General features: G+C 47.8%; 1 protein-coding gene across 1 annotated transcript in view; it reads right to left on the bottom strand.

Annotated features, from left to right (window-relative positions):
• Positions 1–11,632: 11,632 nt before the first annotated feature.
• Nid1 (nidogen 1) overlaps positions 11,633–23,182 on the bottom strand; it is a 71,884-nt gene continuing 60,334 nt past the window's right edge. Inside the window, exons 16-20 of the mRNA XM_021660873.2 lie at positions 18,830–19,001; positions 17,564–17,721; positions 16,490–16,613; positions 15,754–15,866; positions 11,633–13,902 (exon numbers count right to left, since the gene is read on the bottom strand). Of these exons, the coding sequence (XP_021516548.1) occupies positions 13,781–13,902; positions 15,754–15,866; positions 16,490–16,613; positions 17,564–17,721; positions 18,830–19,001 (689 nt within the window). The 3' untranslated portion in view covers positions 11,633–13,780. The remainder of the gene's footprint in view (positions 13,903–15,753; positions 15,867–16,489; positions 16,614–17,563; positions 17,722–18,829; positions 19,002–23,182) is intronic.

Raw genomic sequence — 23,182 nt, 5'->3', positions numbered from 1 at the left:
AGGAGGACACCAGCGCCCTCCTCTGTGTGAGAGAGGCTCCTATTCTCAGAGATAAAATATCAAGCCCCTGAATTCAGATGCTGGAATGTTTCAAACAGAATAGTGACATCGCTGTTTACAAACCAAGAAAGTATACAGAGAAAGCAAATATGAGGACTAAAACAACCATCAGCCAACTGGAAGACTATTTGGAGTTCATGCAAACCTTTTTAACTTAATGTGTATAAATGTTTGCCTGCATGTGTGTCTTTCCATCAGGTGTGTAGCTGGTGCCCACGGAACCAACAAAAGTCAGAGTCCCTTGGAAATGGAGTTACACACAGCTGTTAGCTGCCATGTGGGTGCTGGGAATCAAGCCCCATCCTCTGGAAGGGCAACCAGTGCTCCTAACTGCTGAGCATCTCTCCAGCCCTCACACAAACATCTTTGCAGTTTTTCAGTGAGGTTATTTTTTTTTTCAAAGGAAGCTTATGTCTGTGCTAGTGTTAAATTAAGCCTGTCATCCCAGCCACTTGGGAGGCAGAGGCTGTTTAATAAGTCTTTGGGGCAGGCTGGCATGTCCCCTAACCGAAGGGGCATGTGGCCAGTGCCGTGAGCCTCCCGGCAGGCACAGAAAGTCACACTTCTGCACTGTTCTCATTCTTTCCAACCTAGCACAGGTTTGCATCTCTTTGGACTATGTTTTTGTTTTTTTTGTTTCTTTTTTCATGAGGACAGCTAGCTATCAACGTGGCCCAATACAAAATTACAGATGTAGTTCAAACATTATGGGGTTTTGTCTTTGCTTTTACTTTTTTTTTTTTTTTTTTTTTTTTAGTAACTTGATCATACAGCCCTGAAGAATGGACTTTGTAGATGACACATGTCCCAGTGTCAAAAAAGTTGGAAACAACTGTAATCCTAATGTTTCATACAGGTACATACACGATGGCTGATAGAGTGCGCCCCTTGTGTGCCTGGGTGAGGGCTTTAGTTGGTATGTGTATGTATGTTGGCGGGGAGGGGTAACATTCTACATGCAGCACCATACAACTGGGCCTGGCGATTTCCACTTGAAATCTTAGCACCTGGAAGAAGTTCAAGTTCAAGGAAGTTCAAGATCAGCCTTAGCTACCCAGAAAGAGAACAAGAGTGGTGCAGACTATAAAGAAGTCCACAGCAGGCTGTGTCTGTTCTCAGCCAACCCCATGGGCCCAAAGCCCTCCGGAGACCCCAGATTTCCATGGATGACTTGTCTTTGGGGCTTCCTTTCCGCTGAAACCAAAGCCTGGGTGTCCCTCAGCCCCTTCATTTATGCTTGCTGAGCCCAGAAGCACAGTCACAGTCCAGGGAGCTGCCAGAGGCTGAGGTGGCACCAGAAGTCCACGCTCACTTCCCGTAAAGACTGCCTGTTGGGTAACACGTCCACTCAAATGGAACAGAGGCCCAGCGGAAAGCGCCGAGGAACTCATTGCCACATTCCTCCCGAGCCACAAACAGTCCTTTCACTGCAGAGAACAAGCTAAGCTGAGCTTAGGAAGTCTCAGCCATGACCTTTTCGCATTAAAAACTGAGGAGTGGGTTGTCACAACTCATGCTTCTCATCCCAGTACTCAAGAGTTTGAGGCAGGCCATGACTCCGAAGTCAGCCTAGACTGCAAAATCAGATCTTGTCTCAAAAAAAAAAAAAAAAAAAGCCAAAACCAAGGAAGAGGTGGGGATGGGGAGATGACCCAGTAGGTAAGAGTACCTGCTGACTAACCATAAGGACCTGAGTTCAAATCCACGTAAAAAGCCTGCCTGAGCCTGCCTGAGCTTGTAACCCGAGCACCGTGGAGAACCAGAAGGATGCTGGGGCTTTGCTGTGATAAACTCTTGAGAGACCTGATCTCAAGGTAATAAGCACAGTGTGGGAGAGGAGGACACCAGCGCCCTCCTCTGGCCCTCCCACGTGTGCACAGATGTCTGCATCTGTATGTGTGAAAATATGTATGCGTGCGCATGCCACAAAAAGGGAGGATACACGCTTTTTTTAGGACACACAAAGGAGAATAGCTTGAGAGGAAAGGGACGGGGAGAGGGGGAGCCCCTGAGGGTGCACAGCCCTGCCCCTGGAGGTCAGCCAGGCTTCCCGCTGCTTTTCTTCTGCCTCAGGGCACATCAGCCAGAATAGCCTTGTGAGGCCAGCCGGCCACATGACAAGGGTCCAAGAAAGGAAGCTTCTTAGGACAGGGCCTCAGACATATAGATTTAGGAAGAGTTTGTTTCAAATCCTTGAGACCCAGAGAGCCACACTAACCAGAGAGAATGCAGCCGCGTGGCATTTTTTTAGACTCAGCCCAGGACAGGTTCCTCGGGTTCTGTCTACTCACTGGCCTCTGTTCTTCTGAAAGGGACTGACCCCACACCTTGCAGTGTGGGTTTGTCTGCAGTTTTGAGCTGGGTGTGTCACTGCTGTCTCTTTGAATTGGGGGTCACTGAGAGCAACTTCCAAACACATCAGGGACAAAGTTCAGACCCCCAGAAGTCACATAAATGCCAGATGGCATGACAGCAAGCCTGTAATTCCACCCAGAAGGTGGAGACGGGGCCTCCTCGGGGTGAGCTGATTAGTTAGACTGGCCACACAGACAAGCTCTGGGCCTGATTGAGAGACCCCGCCTCAGAGGATAAGGCAGAAGCCTGATGAAGGATGAGTCCTGACACCAACCTCAAGCCTCGGCAGGCCTCACAAACACAAACATACAAGTGAAAAGAAAAAGATAGATGGAGCTCGTGGGAATGACACCAGAGCTTCTCAGGGCTCTGAATAATTATGCACACACGTGTCCACAGATGCTCACGTGCACCTGTATTCACGTGTGTGCAAGTATTCCTGTCCACATATACACACACACAGAGAACTACTTCACACAGAAAGGGCTGTATTAAACAGGCCGCTTTTCTGGCCTTTTGCCAGCCCCTGTTCCTCATCCCTGCCTCCTGTCCAAGGCAAAGAGCTGCTGGGGCTGTGTGCAAGCCGGGGGCTTTGAGTGTAGGCCAAGATGGTCATGCAGCAGAGCAGAGCCGAGCACTTGTCTTCTAGGTGTGCTCACGAAGAGCAGGGTGGAAAACCCCGGTGGCAAAGGGGCCTACTTCTGGGGAAGCAGGAACTGCCGTAAATAGCCACCTGCTTCGTTAAAGGACCTAAGTACGTTAGCATGGCACGCCCCTCCCTGTCAGACAGCAATGACAAGACAGAGAGCAGACCCTGAGCCGGCCAGAGTACACAGCGCAGATGAGAAGCCAAGCTGCCGCCGGGTGGTCCCGAACCCCCAGTGGGCACAGCAGAGTATTAGCTGTCCTGCTGAGCCATTCCTACAGGTGTCTGGGAACATCCCATCTCCAAAGGGCAAGGGGCCCACCCTACACTCTCATCAGCCAGGTCACTGCAGCTTCCTCTTCGGCACTTTCGCAGGCACCATCATCACCCCCAGAAAGGAACTGCTGCATGGCCCTCAATAGCCAGGCTTGGCGCGGCCCTGAAGTCAGGGTGAGCGGACAGGGCCCCGGGACCGATCACCTGCAGTCTCAGAGCAGCAGCTCCAGCTGGGCTGACGGTCAGCCTGGTGGACAGCCCAGGGAGGCCCCCCTCAGGCGTGTGCCTGTGCGGGTCTGTGCATGCCTCCCTTCCCTCAGGTGCTTCTCCTGGACTGTGCAACTACCCAGCACCCACTGCAGCCAAGGAGGGGAACCCAGAAACTTCCCGCTCTCAAAGTTCTGTAACTGGAAGTGTTGGGGAGATCTTACCCTACCTCACTCTCAGCTAGACATGGTCTCCATTGTAAGGGCCTTGTGTGCTTATGCCAGACATGCTAGTTCCAGGAGGCACTAGACAATGGTAACTCATAGCCTTTTCACTCATTCCACCACCACCATTGCCTTCCCATGGGAGGACCATCCTAAGATTTTGTGGGGTCTCCTCCCAGGGCTGTTCTGCGTGCAAATAGATATATACACACACACTCATATGTATATATACATATATGTATATTTTTATATCTTTGGTTGTACAAAAAAAGACACTATTCTGTGACTTCCTTACTCATTTATTCCTGTGGCTTGGGCATTCTCCAATGCCACTAAAGGTGATTCCATCTCCCTTTCGTGTTCGCTCAGTTTTTAACTTCTTTCTAAGGCTGCTGTTTGTGCGAGTGAAATCATCTAAACTACAGCTGTCCCTGGGAAATGGGTTTGGTATGGAACCAGTCACAACAAAGCAGAAACTATCAGACAGAACCTGGAACCCCAGCACACCAGTGACACGAGGTCTTCACAGGTGACTCTGGCTTCGGGTACTGTGTGAGTAAAACGGAGATTAGGGCCAGAGCGTGGTAGTGCTCAGGAGCACTTGCTGAGCAAGCATAAAGGCCTGAGTTCAGTTACCCCGGTGTCCATCTAAAAAGCTGAACATGTGGGGCTGGAGAGATGGCTCAGAGGTTGCTGCTCTTCCAGAGGAGCCAGGTTCAATTCCCAGCAACCACACGGCAGCTCACAACTGTCTGTAACTCCAGGGGTTCTGACACCCTCACACCAGTGCATTTAAAAGCTGAGGATGGTAGCGTGTACCTGAGTGCTAGGCGGGGTGGACACGGGCAGACGGCTCTGGCCAACAAGCTAGACTAGACGACTCCATGGCAGGCTCAATGAGAGCCCTGTCATTGAACATCAAATAAGGTGGAAAGGAGACTGAGGAAAACAGCTGACGTCAGCCTCTGACACACACTTGCACCCCGCCCACCCGTGCACATGCGCACACACACACAAATTCCAAATATCCCCTCTTCTCTCCACAAATTGGTATGTGCAGATTCGTGTTTTCGGGAGACGCAGCGCGAGGCTGAGATTGCCTGCGCTTGTCTACTGTTCTCTCTCACGCCGCCCCCTCCTGACACCTACCCTTGTCTGATTGTGTGTTTGTGCTTATTTCTACAGAGAGCGCACCCCGGACACTCCGCTCCTTAGAGCAGGGATGGCGGAGTCCGCCGTTGGTGTAGCCATAGGACCAGTTAGAAAGCCAGCCTGGAGTCCGAGCTTCCTACACTTTCCCCATGTGGTGGTCAAGGCCAGCCGTGTTCGTGGTCTTCCCGACAGGCTCGCTGCTCTGGGTTGGTACTCTAAACCCAGTTGTGGCATTTTTCTACTGAACAAAATCTTGGCCCAAATCTCTTTTCTCCTAGGTATAAGTTCCCATTTAAATGCCCATTAGGGTTCTCATTTTCTGGACTGGACAGCTCTGTCTCTTGTCTTTCCCTCAGAGACATGATGTCCAGGTAGCTTGGGCTTGAATGATCAATATCCAAATAAATGGGATATGAGACAGCTTCTTCTGAATTCACCTTCATGAATTGTACATGACAACCTGGGAACAACCTGCACTTTGACCCAGTTTCAAGCTGTTTACCTGTGCTTCCTACACCTTCGAGATGATCGGGGCCTGGAAGGACTTCTTTGAGGACCCTGGCAGAATTCTAAGTCAGTTGTCTTTTCTGACTCAGTTGGCATCTGCGTTTTCCAGAGGCTTCTTTGACTTTGCCTTCCATGTGTGTAGGGTGTGTGTGTGTGTGTGTGTGTGTGTGTGTGTGTGTGTTGTGCAGGCTCTAGAAGTCAATCTCAGGTGTCCTTCCTCAGGTTCTTTGAGGCAAGGTTTCTGATTGCCCTTGAACTTGCCACGAAGGCGAGGTTGGCTGGTCAGCCTATCTCTGCCTCTGGTAGTATGAGTATGGGCAACCACTCTTTTAGGGTTTTGTTTGTTTTTGTTTTTTTGTTTTGGGAGGCAGGGTTTTGTGTGTGTGTGTGTGTGTGTGTGTGTGTGTGTGTGTGTGTGTAGCTTTGGCTGCCCTGAAACTCCCTCTGTAGACCAGGCTGGCCTCACACTCACAGAGATCCGCCTGCCTCAGCCTCCCTGAGTGCTGGCATTAAAGGTGTGCACCACCACCACCCAGCTCATGCTGGCTATTTTATGTGAGTTCTGGGACTCGAACTTGGGTCCTCATGACTGTCGACAAAGCGCCTTACAGACTGAGCTGAGGCCTAGGCCCACCTTCCACTTCTTAGCAACAGCTGACCATCCCACACCCTTTGAGAATTTGTAAGGTGCCTTCACGTGCTTCCCTGTCCACTGCTCAAACATCTGTGCACAGCAGCTGCGTTCTGTCGAGACGGGCAGCTGGAGCGGCAGTAGGCCACAGTGGGTAGAGTCAGCGTATCTCCCCTAAGGGTCGATGTGTTTGCTGGTGTTCAGTCAAAGCAGTCAGAAGTTTAGAGGTTTCTCCCTCACCCCCCCTCGTCCCCAACCCCCAAGACAGGGTTTCTCTGTGTAGCCTTGGCCATCCTGGACTTACTTTGTAGACCAGGCTGGTCTCGAACTCACAGAGCTCCACCTTCCTCTGCCTCCCGAGTCGGGGATCACAGGCGTGTGCCACCTTGACCAGCTGGTCCGTAGTTTCTAAGAGCTGAAGAATCTTGTAAAAGCGCTCCCCACTACCTCGCCTCAAATGATGGTCCTATCTAACAAGAAGGACACCAAGAATCTGGAATAGGAATGTAGCTCAGCAGTAGGGCGCCTGTCGAGCATGCGCTATAGGCCTCAGGTTCAATTCCTAGGACCACAAGAAAATAAATGGGGCCTGAGTATACTCTTAGGTGACACTTGAGCTCTATAACCCATTTTTCTTTCAGACTGTTGACCCAGTTGCGCTGCTTTGAAGGACATGTTGCATTTATAAGATGCTAATGTGTGTATCCAGAGCCAGTCTCCCAAGGCTCCTGTACTTGCACAGGCCAAGCCATTTTATCTCTAGCAAACTCCCTTCAAATTCTTGTTCACTGTTAAAGGTGACTTCCCGGGTGGGACTTTGGAAGAACCCCAGACCCATATGTACCTGTTGTGGTTTGAATGTAGTTTGTCCCCCTTAAAATCCTTCCGTAGTTTAACACTGTGAGGCGTGGAGCAGCTTCAGAACAGCTGATGCTTACAGGTCAGGGCTTTGGGAAGTGATCAGCCTTGAATTAAGGGCGGGCCGGTGATGCCTCACGCATTAAGCGGCTTTGACCGCCCTCTTGTGGTCACATTCGGAACGGCCTTGGCAAACCAGCAACCTTTAAGGCAGGCCCAGTGCCCTCTGAGCTTATTGGTGCCCACCCGGGAGCCAAGCGTCCAGGAAGCCATTCTCAGCGTGCGTTCTCTAGCTCTCTGGCCCTTCCACGTCTTAATTTCTGTGCCATCTTAACAAAGACCTTGTAGGCGCCCTGCTTTCTTGCTAGCCCCCCTAAGATTTTTGGCTGCAGCCTTTGGGCTCCACATCCTGGTGAAAGAGGAAACGGGAGAGAGAGAGAGAGAGACCGTTTGGCCGCTGAAGGAGCCTAGCCTCCTCTTCAGAACTGTGGTGTTTATATGGGTTTGTTCAAGTAGCCTCTGAAAAGGAATGGGGGCGGGGCTCGGGGTGTGACTCAGTTGGTAGCGTGGTTTACCTAGCATGCACAAGGCCATGGGTTGGATCCCTGGCGCCAGGGTCTCACGTAGCTGACCTTGAACTCACTGTGCAGCCAAGTATGGCCCTGACCTTCCGAACTTCTGATCCTTCTGCCTCCGCCTCCTGAGTGCTTGGATTACAGGCACTTGGATAAGCCACTGTTCTTGGTTTTATTGAGAGCTAAGAGCGAAGGATCAAATGCAGGGCTTCACACGCGCTAATCGGGCTTACAGGCGTGTGTGGGGTGGGGTTGGGGGAAGCTGACCACGGTGGCCTGTGTTTGGAAGACGGAAACAGGAGAATCCTTGGGGATCACTGGTCAACTGGCCTCGCCCATTTGATGAGTTTCAGGTCACTGAGAGACCCTGTCTTAAAAAGAGAAAAGAAAGTGAACCGCACCTGAGGAATAACACTAGAAACTATTCGCTGGCCTCCACGTGTAGACTCAGATATGTGCCTGAGCACCTGCACATATTTGTTCACTCACATACGCAAAAATAGTAAGTTATTAATGTCCCCTTGCTTGATGCGCAAACCTTCAGGAATGTCTGTCACCACTGGGACAGTGCCGTAGAGAAAAGTGAAAGCAACAAAGGAAAAGTAGCAATATGGAAAAATTATCCAGTAATGCAGTGTATTTGTGAATAATATATAAATTGAGGCTACAGTCTAGGTCATACAGGCCAGGATGGTCGCCGGTACGTCCGGGAAGCCAAAGAAAAGACTAGCTTTACCGGTAAAACAGAACCCTGCGATGCCCAGCTTATGAGGATCAAACCTAAGGCTTCATGCATGAGTGGCAACCATTCTACCAACTGGCCGCACCACGTCCCCGGCCCTGTCTCTTTTGATTCTTCTGTCTTCCTTGTCTGCTGCTCATGGTAAACCTGGATGACCCTGACGGAACTGCAGCCCCGTTTTAAGTTTTTCTGTGAAGTGATCTTTTTGCTGTTGACATGTTTTGAGACAGGGCCTTGTTATGTAGCACGCAGGGGCTGGCCTCAAACTTAGGTTCCTCCTGCCTCTGTCCCCTGAGTGCTTCATTGTTGGCCATCGTGGCTGCTACGTCACGTCGTCATCTGAATTCCAGCTGGGAAGTCCCTTCCTGGCAGTACCTCAGGTAGAACCTCAGGGTCCTTGTAGAATGCAGTCAGCAGCATCCATGCCCATTGTTTTGTCAATCTTAGATTAAGTAGGAATTTTTGCTTTGCAGTGAGGCAAAGCGAAGCATCCTTCTTGCAATATGATTTAAATACACACAGCTCATACAGTTTAATTGTACATGCCAACAATTTACAGAATTGAGGTGGGATATTGTCATGCAACATGTAGACACATATACTGTGCATGTGTGTATAATATGGAACTGGTGTGACGGCACGGGGAGTGAGGCAGGAGAATCTTACATGTGAGGCCAGCCTGGGATCCACAGTGAACTCAAAAGTTCCCATTTTAACTACTTCCGTATCACTAATTACATTTAAAATTGGGTGCAGCCCTCGCCACCCCATTTTCAAAAGCTTTTTACTACCTCCAAGTCTCTGATTTTTGAGCATTAACTCCTTTCCTTCCTCCCTCTAACCTCTGATGGCTTAAAATCTACTTCAAGTTTGTTTTGTTTTGTTTTAAGCCTAGTCTAAGTTCCTTAAGTTAGTGGATATCTAATATTTGCCCCTTCGCTCTGGCACATGACCTCGAGGCTCACCCACACATGCTGCTGCATGTCATTCCTTTCCACAGCTGGACTGTGTGTGTTTGTCCCGTCTGTGGATATAACATGTCTCATGGACTGTATGTTGACAGACACGTAGGTTGTTTCCACCTCTCAGCCTCCAGGAGGAACGCAGCAATGAAGATTTGTTTGCACATGTCTGTTCCAGCCCCTCCTTTGGGACCTAGAGCTTGAAGCAGGCTGGCTGGCCGGATCATGCGGTCATTTGGATACTGTCTTCCATTTCATGTTCCCTCCAGCAATCTACAGATTTCATTTCCTCGTATCTTCCTCTGAACTTCTTTTTAAAAAGAGCCTTCTGAATATGAAATGGTACCAAAATATTGAGTTTAATTTGCATTGCTTTAATGACTAATTAAAGGTAAGGACTTTTCTTTCTGAGCTGTGGGTCAAGCGCACGGTCTCAGGCATGCTAAGCAAGAGCTGTACCTGAGCAGCATCCCAGCCTTGAGCATCTTTTCACCTGCTCATTGGCCACTGGTACATTTTCAAGAGAAGGATAGTTATTTAGACCCACTGTTCATTTCTGAACTTTGTTCTCTTGGTTGTTGAGCCACAAAAGTTCTTTGTTTCTGAATACTAATTCCTTACCAGAATAATGCATTTGTAAACAATTCCCTCCTTTTGGTAGATTGCCTTCTATTCTCTTGATAGCAAGCTTTGATGCACAGGCATTTTTTGTTGTTTCTTTTGATGCTTGCACAGAATCAAGCCAGTCGAGATTTCAGCATAGAGTAGGGAGGGACCTATGAGCCCTAACTGCTGTGAGAAGCTATTGGAGTTGGTGGGCAATTTTTCATTAAGGGTGTGGCCCTGGTAGATCAGTCTTGCTCCAGTGGACATCCCTACACCCAAGAATATAAAGTCAGTATAAATGGGACTTCAGGGGAAAATTTTAAGAAAGAGAGAAAGGTGAGAGAACAGGAAGTTGGAATGGGGGGGAGTGGATCTGGGAGGAGCTAGGGAGGGGAAAGCGGGAAATGAATATGATCAAAATACATTGTATGCGTGAATGAACTTCTTCCAGGATTAATAAAAATGTTTTCTTTTAAAAAGAAAGCATAGCCGAATTGTATCAGAATGTATCAAGTCTTTGGAGAGCAAAGTTCTTACTGCCCATGCTGATTCCAGTAACCCAGACCAGGGATGTATGTTCCTGTCCCAAGATCTGCCTGCCGTGGGGTAAAAGTGTTTGGAAATGGTAAGCTCAGCTGAGGTTGGCACTAACTGCAACTCACTAGCCTCTTCCATGCTCAGTGTTCCTAATACTGTTCATAAGAATAGGTGTATCCACAGGCTCCACCCCCCAGGGTCCAAGACAGCTCCTGGAGACTTGCACCTCGTCCAATTCTGACGGAGGGATGGATTCCCAGAGTTTCTCTTTCTAGTGTCTTCCCTCATGTCCTCCTGATAGAAGCAGGCCAGAAGAAAACACTGTGAACTTTAGTCCTTATATAGGTTGCTTTCTCCAAACAAGTTTCACGGTAAGGTAGGTACTCATTGGTACTACTAAGGAAACCTTGTCACAGGGACGCTTCAGGTATGGACCTCTTGCTCTGGAGCTCTGAGCTCTGAGTAACTTAGCCCCACCTAGGCCCCTTTCTTCAGTTCAACTCAGAGACCATTCACAGCCCATCATGGAGACCGAGTAGCACCTCCCAGCGGTAGAATGGAGCAAATCAGGTCTCTAGTCTCTGGCCCCATCAGGAAAGTGTCCTTCCTCTTTCTGAGGATAAGAAGAGCAGGTCAGCTTAGCTCCAAGATGAAGCAGGAAGCTCTGTTCCCTGCAGCTAGGATGTCTAAAATAAGGAAAATGGTGGAGACTGGGAATACAGCTGGGTTGGTTGACTGCCTGCCTAGGGTTCTAGAAGCCCTCACGGTCGGTTCGATTCCCAACCTCAGTTGGGTGTGGGATGGTACATGAGTGTTCCCGACCCTCAGGAGACAGAGGCAGAAAGATCAGAAGTTCAAAGCCAATCTTAGATACATTGGGAATTAGAGGCCAGTATGTATGCTATTTGGGTTCTTGTAAAAAAAAAGGGGGGGGGGAAGGTAAGGAGTGAGGAGAAGATAAACAGACGAAAAGAAACAAAAATAAAAAAAATAAAAATTCCCATAAGGGGGATTTAGGGTCTGTGATATGATACATTTCAAAGCCAATTATAATCCGTTCTCTTCTAGGAACTATGTGGCTAACGGACCGCTCCTCAGGTAAAGTCTTGGGTCCCCTAAATGGCGTATTTTTCCATCATGAAGTGGCTCCTACATTACACTGTGGTAGTGTATGCTTTTGAACCAGTTCTCTAGAAGCTGGGGCAAAAGGATTGAGAGTGTGAGGTCAAATCTGGGCCTCAACATAGCAACAGCCTGTCATGGAACAAAACAATGAAAACAAGACAAAATATGATTTTATTTTTAACAGTTTTTTTTTTAATTTTCTGCACTAATACTGGTACAGCTGTAAACTCGAGGAATCATCCACACCTGTATACATCTGCAGAACCATTAATAAAGCACCTTCAGTGGTTTCCACAGTTTGAGAATTTACCATGTAAAACATTTTAGAAGAAATCTAGTAAAATGAATAAAAGTTATAAAAGATGGATATCATGAGGAACATGACAGAGAGGGCATCATAAAAATGATCCCCCTCCCAAAACACCCCAAAACTGAGGCTACTTTATGAGGTTGCACAGAAGATTCACAGGTTCCCTAAACCTTGCGATTTAAATTCCAATTGTTTAAGTAAAGGCTCCCTCCCAATTTAGGTTTCCAGCCTAATCTAAGCAGATTGAAGAGGAGGTAGAAAGAGATGGGGTTGGAGGCTGAGTGTGACGAAGCTAGAAGAAAAGGAGGCAGGGGCCTCTGTTCCCTAAGAAAAGCATCAGGCAGGTACTTCTGTCTTTAAGGATAATCATTCTTTTGAAAAATGTGTCATTTTTTTCCCTCTGAAGTTATTTAAGGCTTTTAGTCTTAGCTCCCTTTGAGCCCCTCCCCACCATTTCCTCCCGAGGTTTCCATTTCCTGTTCTCCATCCATATCCACTACTTCCTGATAGTTCTCACTGAGTCTTGTCTATGCCCTTAGCCTACAATGTGCTGAATTGAACTTCTAATGCATGACTTTCGATCCAAAATTTCTAATGCTTAAGTGTCTAGGAAGCAGTTAAAAAAGAGATAGACAGACAGACAGATAGATAGATAGATAGAACAGTAGCTATGCATATGGTCAGGGGATATTTTTGAAACAAACTCTTGACAGAAATATGAAAGGCAGCAACAGTCCCTTGAACTATATCAAGGGCCAAATAAGAGTCTGAACCACTGGTAGAAATGCCCAACTAGATCTTCCTCGATTAGATCTTTAGATGAGGATCTAGTCAAAAAGGGCCATGGAGGAGAAACAAAGGTACGGTTCTAAAGGTGAGGGACTGTGATGGGCCATTACTCTGTCCAAGTCCTACCCCAGCTTGGGCCCCAGACGCCTCTCCATGAGAAGACTTGGGAACTAGTGCCAGGAGTGGAGGTGAAGACTCGCATGGCATCATAGACAGGATGCTAACACAGGTACTTTGGCAAAGAGGAAGAATTTGCTGCAGTTCAAGACACATCAAAATAATAATCCCCTATCCTCAAACATCCTGACTCTACATTTTCAGATTCCTCTCCTAGGACATTTCCTGACCTACCCACTTGATTACCAGTGGCCACTGTTGAAATACCAGAATTTTTTTTTTTTTAATCTGGGAGGGGCTTATTTTTTACCATCCACCAAATGTCATGAATTCCTAGATACGGTTGGGCTTTGATCACATGGCAGAGCATGCATTAAAACCAGTCTTAGGCAGGTGTAGAGGTATAGAACAGGAGAGTAGGTAGATAGGAGCACAAAGACAGAGGTTCCAGTACCAAGAGAGAAAATATGACTCATTACCTGGCTAAGCTGGACCTGGATGGGTTGTTGGGAAATTGACCAGATATGAGGCACCTCAGAGTAACAGCTGAGCTTGTAATGCCTCAGGGAAGTAGCCTGCTTAGGTCTGTGGGGGTCTACTTAACATGGAGTCTAAGATTAGGAAACAGTTCTACAGCTCTAGGATGGACACATGCTTTTCACCCTGAATTTTCTTTCTTTTTTGAAAAAGGGTCTCATGTAATCCAGGCTGCTGAACCCTGCTACATAGACAACATTGGCCTTTAACAACTGATCCTCCTGCCTCTACCTCCCAAGGTTACAGGCATATATCACCACCCTTGGCTTTTTACCCAGAACTTTATAATCTTATCTGCAGACTGGGGTTAGTGTGGGGGTGGGAGGTGGGGGGTGGGGGGTTGGGGTGTCTATGTGTTCGTGTCCTGCCCTCGTGTAGAGATTTTTCCACTACTGAGCTACAGGTGACTGTTTTAGAAGATTGAGGTGAAGTTGTGGGGGTTCAAGCTCGGTACGCATGGGCCTATTGGTCACTCCACGGCAGGACAACTTTCTGTCTGAATTGAGTCATTTCAAGTAGGGTGTTGCTGCGAAATACTTGGAGAGGGAGCAAGGCATCTGGTCATCATTTCCTTTCAATGCAGTCAACTCCCAGGGTGTTCTCGGGACACCGGCAGGTCCTGCTTCCTGGAGTGGGCAAGCAGAGGTGCGTACAGCCACCATTGTTCACTGAGCAGTAGTTGTGGCCTGGAAAAGATGGGAATCAGCGTCATAGTCTCCTCCTTGACTTGACCAGCCTCCCCATTTTCCTCCTTGTGGGTTCGAGGGACCATGATGAGCTGTTGTTTATCATAAATAAGATGGCAGCTGGAGGCAGTGGTAGATGGATCTCTAAAAGTTTGAGGTCAGCCTGTTCTACAAAGTGAGCCCAGGACAGCCCGGGCTACACAGTGAAACAGTCTTGGAAAACCATAAATAAATAAGCATTAGACAGGGCGAGAACATGCATTCCTAATTTGGAGGTGCGTAGTTAATCTTGATTGTCCACTTTGGTAAGATTTAGAGTCATGACAAAAACACACCTCTGGGTATGTCTGTTAGGAAGTTCTAGAGTAAGTTAACTGAAGCGGGAAAGTCTACCCTATTTGTGGGCAGTGGCTATTCCAAGGGCTGGTTTGCTGGAGTGAATAAAAAAATGAGGCAGGCAGGCTGCGCATCAGCCTCCTGACTGCAGTGTGAATGTGACGGGCCACCGCGTTGACTCTGCCCTTAAACTGGGAGCCACGTAAGCTCTTTCATCGTTAAGTTGCTTTGGTCAGGTGTGTTGTCACAGCAACTAGCCCAGGGGGCTGTACAGGGTCTACTCCACAGACCACAGGGATGACGCTCTAACTCCAGCGCGGAGCAGATATTTTCCATGTAACAGAGCCATGGCCTCACACTGGCTGGGAGCAGGCATGAGAGGATGGCTCAGGAGAGAAGCCTTTGAGCGGAGACCCGGTTCCACCCAGATGTGGGAGCCAGGCCGCCTGGACCCACCTGCAGCTCTGCTGCTCCAAGTGCATGGTTCCGAGCCCACTGCTTGCATTTCCTCATGCATGAAATGGGAGTAACAGCACTGAGCACACGAGGTAACTTCATGTGTATGTGCCTGTGTGCGTGTGCGTGCATACGCACCCATGTGTATGCAGGTATGTGTGTTCCAGGACGCACACGCATACAGGCAGAAGTCAGGGGACAGCCACAGTTAGCATATCTCTCTTCTTCTGAGACAGAATGCTCTCATTGGCTTGGAAGTTTCTGGTAGGCTGGGCTGGCTAGCTAGAGAGCCCCAGTGAGTCTTTTGTCTCTGCCTCTCCACTGCTGTCACACAAGGTCATGTCACCAGGCCTGACGTGCTTTCGTGTGTGTTCTAGGGATTGAGTTCCAGTCCTTACGCCTACAACAAAGCTTACCCTTCAGTTGCTGAACTGTCTTTCTAGAGCTTCCATTTGGGGGGGGGGGTGGGCAGATCTAGACAAAGTTCCTCTGTCTTGATTGTCCTAGATTTTGTTTTGTAGCCCAGACTGGCCTCGAACTCACAGAGATCCACCTGCTGCTGTCTCCCAAAGTGCTAGGATTAAAGGCGTGGGCCTTTAATGCCACCTGGCTGCCATTTTTCTTATAAGTCACTTTTGCTGTTATTAGGCCAAATGGGCTAACATTTGAAAACACTTGTGATTCAACAGTGAACTCCTTTTTGGTGCCTGAAGACTTGTGTGTACCCTTTAAGACTCAGCCGAAGACTCAAGATGCTTCCTGGCCACATGTATGCCATAACTATGCTTCTCATTTATGTCTCTGGTTCCTAATTCAATAATGAAGACCCCTGGTGGAAGTGACCACACCTCACCCACTGTGGCTACTAGTAGAATCATGTAGTCTCTGAGGCAGAGGATACCCCCATCCCAGACACCAGAGAAAGATGGACTGAAAGGATGGGTATCGAGGATGTGCAGGGTATCCTCCTCCTACAGGGAGGAGCCCGGCCATGTTTTTAGGCCACCCTGATACGCTTAGGAATGTGTTGACCCACATTCAGCAGCGTGGATGAATTACCTTGGGGACACTGGGACAGGGCGATGGTGATGCCGTATAGCCGGGTCTGCTTATGGGGGTGGAAGGTATCCATCTCTTTGGATATAGCGAGGTCCATGGCGATCACTGAATTCCTGCAAAGCACCAAAGAGCAGAGTGAACATGGTGGCTTGAACTGTTTTCAGTCTGGTTAGGCAGCCTCTCCTGTGGCTTGGAAGAGAAAAGGACATGGTGGTCTTGCTCTCTGCATATCTCTTCCTCTCCCTCCCACCCCGGGGTTGGGCCAAGGCGGTAGATCATTGGCTTTTTAAAATAAGGACCAAAATAACCTAGCCCCCCCCCCACTTTGCTCTAAATTCCCGGTGACATATAGGTGCTCCTGGCCAGCTGCCTCCTTGCGGTGACTCTCCCTTTGAGGAAGTCCTTTGTCCAGAAGCAGCTGTGGGAATATTGCAGTTTAAATACTACGCTGATGTAGAAGTATGACATAAGCATGGAGCCTAGCGTCCATGTGACCCTAGGCAGCTCCTGGAGAAAGAGAAGGCATGCCCAGGAAGACCCAGGATTGGGAATGATAGACGTTACCTCTGCTCCCCTCTGAGATTTGCCAGCCCTCTGCCTCTACCCTCTTCCATAGCTCCTGACAGGGGACATCACTGAGGGTCAAAGCTTAGGCCAAGAGGCCACAAGCAAAGACGCCCACAGACAAAGGGAAGGGCAGAGATCTGCCCAGAACACACGACAGCGGCCTACATACGTCTTCCAGTCTGTGTAGTACAAATTCTTCCCGTAGCTCGTCACAGCGAAAGGGTACTGGAGGCCTTCGAGAACCTTGCGTCTGCCGGGCTGAGCCGGGTTCAGGCATTCTGCCCTATGGGTGCCTGCGTGTGGCAAACACAAGTTGGTCATTGTTCATGAGAGAAATGAGCCCTTGTGTCAGAAAACAAGAGTCTGAAAGACAAGGGTGAGCGAGTTCAGTGTTGTAACAGGGAACACGGAGAGCTGGCTCTTCAGCACTGGCATTCCGTCTCTGCCTCCTGTCTTTTTCCCCTTTCATCAGCCTATGCCCACCTGAGTTCCCGCACCCACACCTGGCTCTGCTGAGGAAATGTGAGCCAGGAAGCCTGTGAGGCCTGTGCCGGCCTTCCCAGATCTTTGTCTCAGGGGGTACCCTGCTCTCTTCTGGCTTTTGTTCAAGGCCCTCCCCTCTCAGTCTCTCCAGACCCCTTTTTCCCAGAGTCGGGGCACCAAAGAACTGATCAGCAGCTGTGACTGGCTGCTACTAACACGTGCGTGATGGCCGTCACAGGCTTGTGTGAGCATGTAAGTGTTCACACCCCACTCTCTGTCCTAATTAGCTGTGGGACAGAGAAGGTACCCAAGCACAGACCTTCACAGGGAGAGATGAGGGATGCTCTTGCTTGGAAAGCATTCTTCCCACATCTCAAGTCTGAGGGACACCTTGCACAGTGGGAGCAGGGGAACAAGAAGGACTCTATGCAGGGTGCTCTATTATCTCTGGAAATATGGCATACACAGGGCCCTAAACTCAATCCTCAGTAACCTCCCACAAAAATAGGAGTCAGTCATTATTTTTTTATAGAACCATATGGCAATTATTTCAGGTGCTGCATGCCAGAAGACAAAATCAAATATGATACTAGGCTATATGTTATAATAACACTTAAAATGGTAACACTTAACAATATAAAAATTATTCTGAGCTTATTCGCTACACAGAAACGGGCAGTGGGTGAGATCTGCCAACTCTAGAGCAAGAAGAATAAGGACACGGAGACTTGTGTGCAGATGATGTCAGGCGTCCCATTACCTGCATCTACCCAGCAGAGCTGAGATGAGAATGCATCAAAGGTCAGGCCGTTGGGCAAGCCCAGGTTGTCCTGCGCCAGAATCCTCCGGTTGGTGCCATCCATGTAAGAAGTCTCAATTTTGGGGTTATCTCTGTTCCAATCTGTCCAGTAGAGGTTCCTGGAAGAGGTAGCAGAGGGGAAAGAAGAAGCAAGATCCTGAAAACACTTTAAAAAGGACCAGGTCGGAAGAGATCAGCAGACAAGGAGATAACACAGCTAAGGGAGATCCTGAGCTGGTTAAGATGGATCTTAGGGTTAACTCAGCTCTTTGTTCAAATTGGCTGATTGGTTACTAACAGCATCTCTTTTCTTTATAGTATCTTGAGAAAATTTGGGTGGCTGAGGGGATAGTTCAGTAGCTACAGTGAGGACCTGAGTTCAATCCCCAGCACTGTGTTAAAAATAAAACCAAACCAAACAAAAAGCCAAGTGTGGTAACTCAGGGTTGTGATCTCAGTACTGGGAAGAAGGGGGCAGCCTGTCCTACTTGGAGAGACACCCTTCTCAAAAAGAGGTGGACAACGCCTGAGGAATGACACACAAGGTTTGTTACCAAATACACACACACACACACACACACACACACACACACATAAACTTTGGACCTGATGTAAACAAACAGTAATTTCCTGAGGGACAAACTTGCATAAAAGGCCATGGTGAAACACTGTGATTTGACTAAAGCAAGATGCAAATACGAGCAGAGAGAGCAAGGGAAATGTCTGCTGTGTGCGAGGTAGCTGAATGGCCACAGTACAAGTGATGTCGTCTCCAAGGGAACGTTTCAGAGTGTCTCGGAGATGGGGTCTGGGGTGTAAGACTGAGAGCTTGCCATAGGGTGAAAAGGGAAGTGGGTGGAAGGGACTCCAGGATGCTCGAGCCACATCCGGTCCAACCAGGAGTGCCAGGGGCGTGATGAAGAGCACCCAACTCGTATTCTCACAGCATTCACGCCAGGTTGAGTGTTAGTTCACATCCAGCCTACGTAGAAATTACTCACTTTCCAAGCTATCACCCTACAGAGTCTCTTGACAAAAAAAAAAAACAACGTGAAACTGGAGCATGGCATGAAGTGTGCATTGTGGTGAGTGTGCCAGCACCTCATCAGCTCAGGACAGCAACGCTGGCATCATCACCTGAGACCATCGAAAAAAGACAGAGACTAAAAACAAAACAACAACAACAAAAGCAAACAAACAAAACCCCAGACGTGTAGGGAAACATACCCTCTTATGGGGTCTGTCACGATGCCTCTGGGATTCACCAACCCCGTGTCAAACAGCACTCGGCGCTGCGTGCCATCCATCTTTGCGACCTCTATCCGATCCAGGTGAGAGTCCGTCCAGAAGATAGTTCGGCCAAGATGGTCAAGGGCAATGCCTTCAGGGCTTCCAAGATCTAGAAGAAAACACCAAGTCATAACCCGACGTAGAGTTCTCTGGTTACTCAGTTATCTTAGACGTGGTGGTCAAACCTTGAGAAACCAAATGGGTATGTGAAACTCTTAGTTTTATAAGATGAGCAGTTTTCCAAGTGAAAAATTCAAAATTGGTACCCAACCATCCTCACCCATCTATTGGGTATTATACTGGGAACCAGGAGGGTCACTGTGACAAAGATGCAGCCCTGTCCATCAAGAAGCCCACAGGCAACGGTCATTCAAAGTGAGGTCTAGTTTCTGTGGGCAGATGATACAGGATGAGGCTGAGTTCACCAGGGATGGGTTCTGGGGGAGCGGACATCTGTAAAAGCTAGTTCCTGAAGGACCAATGAAAGCTTATCAGATGAGAATCATACATAAGTGTTTTCAGGTGTAAAGAAGATGACAAGGGGTTCGAAGTGGGTCACAATTTTATATGGTCAGAGATCACAAGAGGGAGGGAGTGGCCCTAGGTGAAATGGAGATTGAGGTGAGGAACTCAGAGCTTATCTCACTGATGAACAGGAGGCACGGAATCTTTTTTGCTTTGTTTTGTTTTTTGTTTCCAGATAGGGTTTCTCTGTGAGGCTCTGGCTGTCCTGGACTCGCTTTGTAGACCAGGCTAGCCTCAAACTCACAGAGATCCACCTGCCTCTGCCTCCCAAGTGCTGGGAATAAAGGTGTGTGCCACCATACTCAACAAAGGCATAGAATCTTAGGTGGGGGTGGCACGGTAGATTTTTATTCCTTAGTCATTACAGGATGGGGATGCATTTCAGGAAATAATATTGCTGTCTACACTGTTAGCACTTGAATACAAGTGTAAAGAATAAAAAGAAGGTGTTTGGTGATTACAAATTATACTTTCCACTTGATTGCAAGCAAGACCCAGGTTAGCCCTATGAAACTAAAAATATGAAGTTAAAAATATGAAATGACATTGTAGGATTTATTGGCATCCGGGAGCTTCTTCCCCCGCCTCAATCAGAGGACTGAAGGTCATTTAGCTTGGCTGGAGTGTAAGCAGGTAGGAAAGCAGACTGCACTACCCCAGGCATCCGGCAATGGAGAGAATCACCCCCGCACCCGCTCACCTATGTACAAAAGCAAGTCAACCTCTCATCTCGGCCTTTTCTAGAATAGAACACGCTGTGAAGGTTAGTAACATTCCTCACAGGGGCAAAAGAGATGGCTCAATTGGTAAAGGGTTTGCTGTGCAGGCATGAGGACCTCAGTTCAACTCCTACCACCCACATAAAAGCTAGGCATGGCAAAGCCACTTTTAATACCAGCACTGAGCAGGAAAAGAAGAGGATCTCTGGGGCTTGTTGTCCTCCAGGTGAGCCCAATCAATGAGCTCCAGGAACGAGACCCTGGCTCAAAAAAAAAAAAAAAAAAAAGAAAGAAAGAAAGAAAGAGAAAAAAAAGGAAAAAAGTCAAGAGTGATTATGACAATCCCCTGATACTGATGTGTACATGTATGCACTCCCGATCCAAACACACACACAGAAGCCTCTGACAGAGGCTGGACCAGAGAACAGGGATTCAGAACCACAGATCAAATGAACAGATGGTTTATTACTATACCCAAAGAAGAACTGCATGAAGTATTAAGCTTTCCCAAACCATGAGAGGCCCAGGAACAATGAGACTGTCTCCCAGGGGCTCCCTGTAGCTTTTCGACAGAAAACACACACACACACACACACAAGCCACGCCCCAGCAGCCACTCAATCTGGGGAAAACTTGGAATGAGCACATCCTGTGGGATCCCCCAGGCAGCTCCCGCCTACTGCAGGGATGGGAGCCGCCCAGAGCATCTTCACAGGCTTCCGGAGGAAGCCTGTCAGGAGCGCATGTCATACCGTCACCTTCTACACAGCCTGGTCCTGATCTCAAACCCAAGAGCCACTTAGCCCTTTCAACCAAGAAAATATGTGGACTACACTTTCCAGAGGAATGAGCAAACACACACACACACACACACCCCTCCCTGTGTTGAGAAACAATGAGATCACAAGGGAATAGGTTTTTCCTTAAGGCTGTGTAGAATTTGAGTAGGATAGATACCTAGTGAGATCCCTCAGGAGGAAAAGAACACCACATCTCCAATACCTCCCCAAAAATGTTCTAGAACTCAGTCTCAGTCAAGGTCACATTTTTGGTTGATTTCTCTGTGTTTTAAAGTTAGTTAATTTTGGCCTTTCTTCCAGTTCTCACTGTGCTTAAAAGTCCTTTGGCTGATTTCTGGTGCCAAAGGTAACAGGAAATAGCAGACAGTGACCTATTACCCTCTTCCTCCAGGATTTGAAATATAATCCCAGATAAGAGCAACAACATTTTCAACACAGAAGCAAAAAGGCATTTCCAAGTTCTCTTCACTAAGCCAGAACGTGAAAGCTAACCAACATCATTGAAATAGCCCATCAGCTCTCAGAAAAGGCCCCAAGAGCCAAGTGCAAAGCCAGGGTTGTCTCAGCCTCAGCTTGGTTCCTGATATGTTATCTCTAAGAAAGGAAACAAGGAAGAGGGGAAATGGCCACGGGGGTAGATCCTTACAGATTATTAACTGTTAGAGGGATGCTAAATCAGAAGTTAAATATTTTACAGAGGAAGTAGAGCTTCAAGCAGCTGATGTCAGCATGACAATAGCTTCTGAGCAAAAAGTGTCCCAAATCTATTGAGCCATGGCTAAAGCTACTCAAGTTCTTTAACCATTTCACTACTGGGGAACTTTCACAGATCCTAGAGTTTTTGGTAGAATGGTTAAACATACTTGTGTAGAATGGGTTTTTCTTTTTCTTTTTTTTAACTGAGGACTAGACCCAGGGTCTCACACATGATAGGCAACTGACATCTTGTAACTTTTTGAGGCAGGGTGTTACTGTCGCCCAGCCTGACCTTGAGCTTTGCTTATTCTGTAGCCCGGTCTAACTTTGAACTTGTGATCCTTTTGCTTCAGCCCCTCAAAGTAGCTGGGATGGCAAGCCTAAAACAGTGGGCCTGGCCATTCTTTATTTATTGAATTGAAGGTTTTAAAACGATGTGTATTTTGCTGGGCATGGTGGAGCACACCTTTGATCCCAGCACTCCTGGAGGCAGAGGCAGGTGGATCTCTGAGGTGGATATCTGTGAGTTCGAGGCCAGCCTGGTCTACAAAGCAAGTCCAGGACAGCCAAGGTTACACAGAAGAACCCTGTCTCAAAAAAAAAAAAAAAAGTGTATTTCTCTATCCAAGCAGGCATCTAGATGAGGTTAAATGTTGACATTAAGCTGTGTCAATGTAACACACATTTTGTCACATATCAGCCAAGACAGAACTCTTTGTGAGAGTTGATCCTCCCTAGCTGGACTCCAGGGGAGAGCTAAGGAGAGAAGAGGTATGTTGAGGTAGGGGAAAGAAACTACCCTTACCCCAAGATGCCATATTTCGAAATGACAACTCTTTAACACCAACACAGCCTTGGAAATAGATTCTATTTTCAGAGTTGGGTGTGATGGCATATACTTGTAACCCAGTATTAGGGAGGAAGAGGCAAGAAAGGCAGGATTTCCAGGCTAGTCAAGGCTGTCAAACATTGGCTTAAAATAAATAAACAGTAGCCAAAATAGCTCAGTTGGGAGAATGTTAGAATGAAGACAGAAATAAAGAAATAAACAAATAAATAATATGACATAAACAAGCTGAATGGTGGTGCATGCATACAATCCTAACACTTGGGAGGTAGACGCAAGAAGATCATGAGTTCAAGGTCATCCTCATCTATTTAATGAGTTTGAATATAGTCTGGTTTATATGAGATCCTGTCTCAAAAAAAAATCAAATAATAAATAGTTTTCAACTTCTGAGTATCTGTCAATATTCTTGTAGGTCTCTTGACCGTTCCATCCACCCACTGACTTTGACTAAACCCTCATGGAGCACCCTGCGAGAAGCAATTGCAGGCTCAGAAGCTAGAGGAATAAATGGAATGCTGAGTTTGGCCTCATGACATGCAAAGATGGACTATGTAAGCCCCCAGAGAAGGCACAGGCACATGCCTCGTTTCAGTTTTATTATCCCAAGACAAGCGGCTAACCTCAGCCAGGATGTCCCTGATTTAATGACTCAAGTGATGTGTGGGAAATTTCAGAGCGACTGAAAAGGTCAGAGTGTGGA

This window comes from Meriones unguiculatus, chromosome 19, assembly GCF_030254825.1.
Source record: "Meriones unguiculatus strain TT.TT164.6M chromosome 19, Bangor_MerUng_6.1, whole genome shotgun sequence".
NCBI lineage: Eukaryota > Metazoa > Chordata > Mammalia > Rodentia > Muridae > Meriones > Meriones unguiculatus.
Note: the sequence above shows the minus strand (reverse complement) of the source record. Positions and strands in the feature narration are given on the sequence as shown.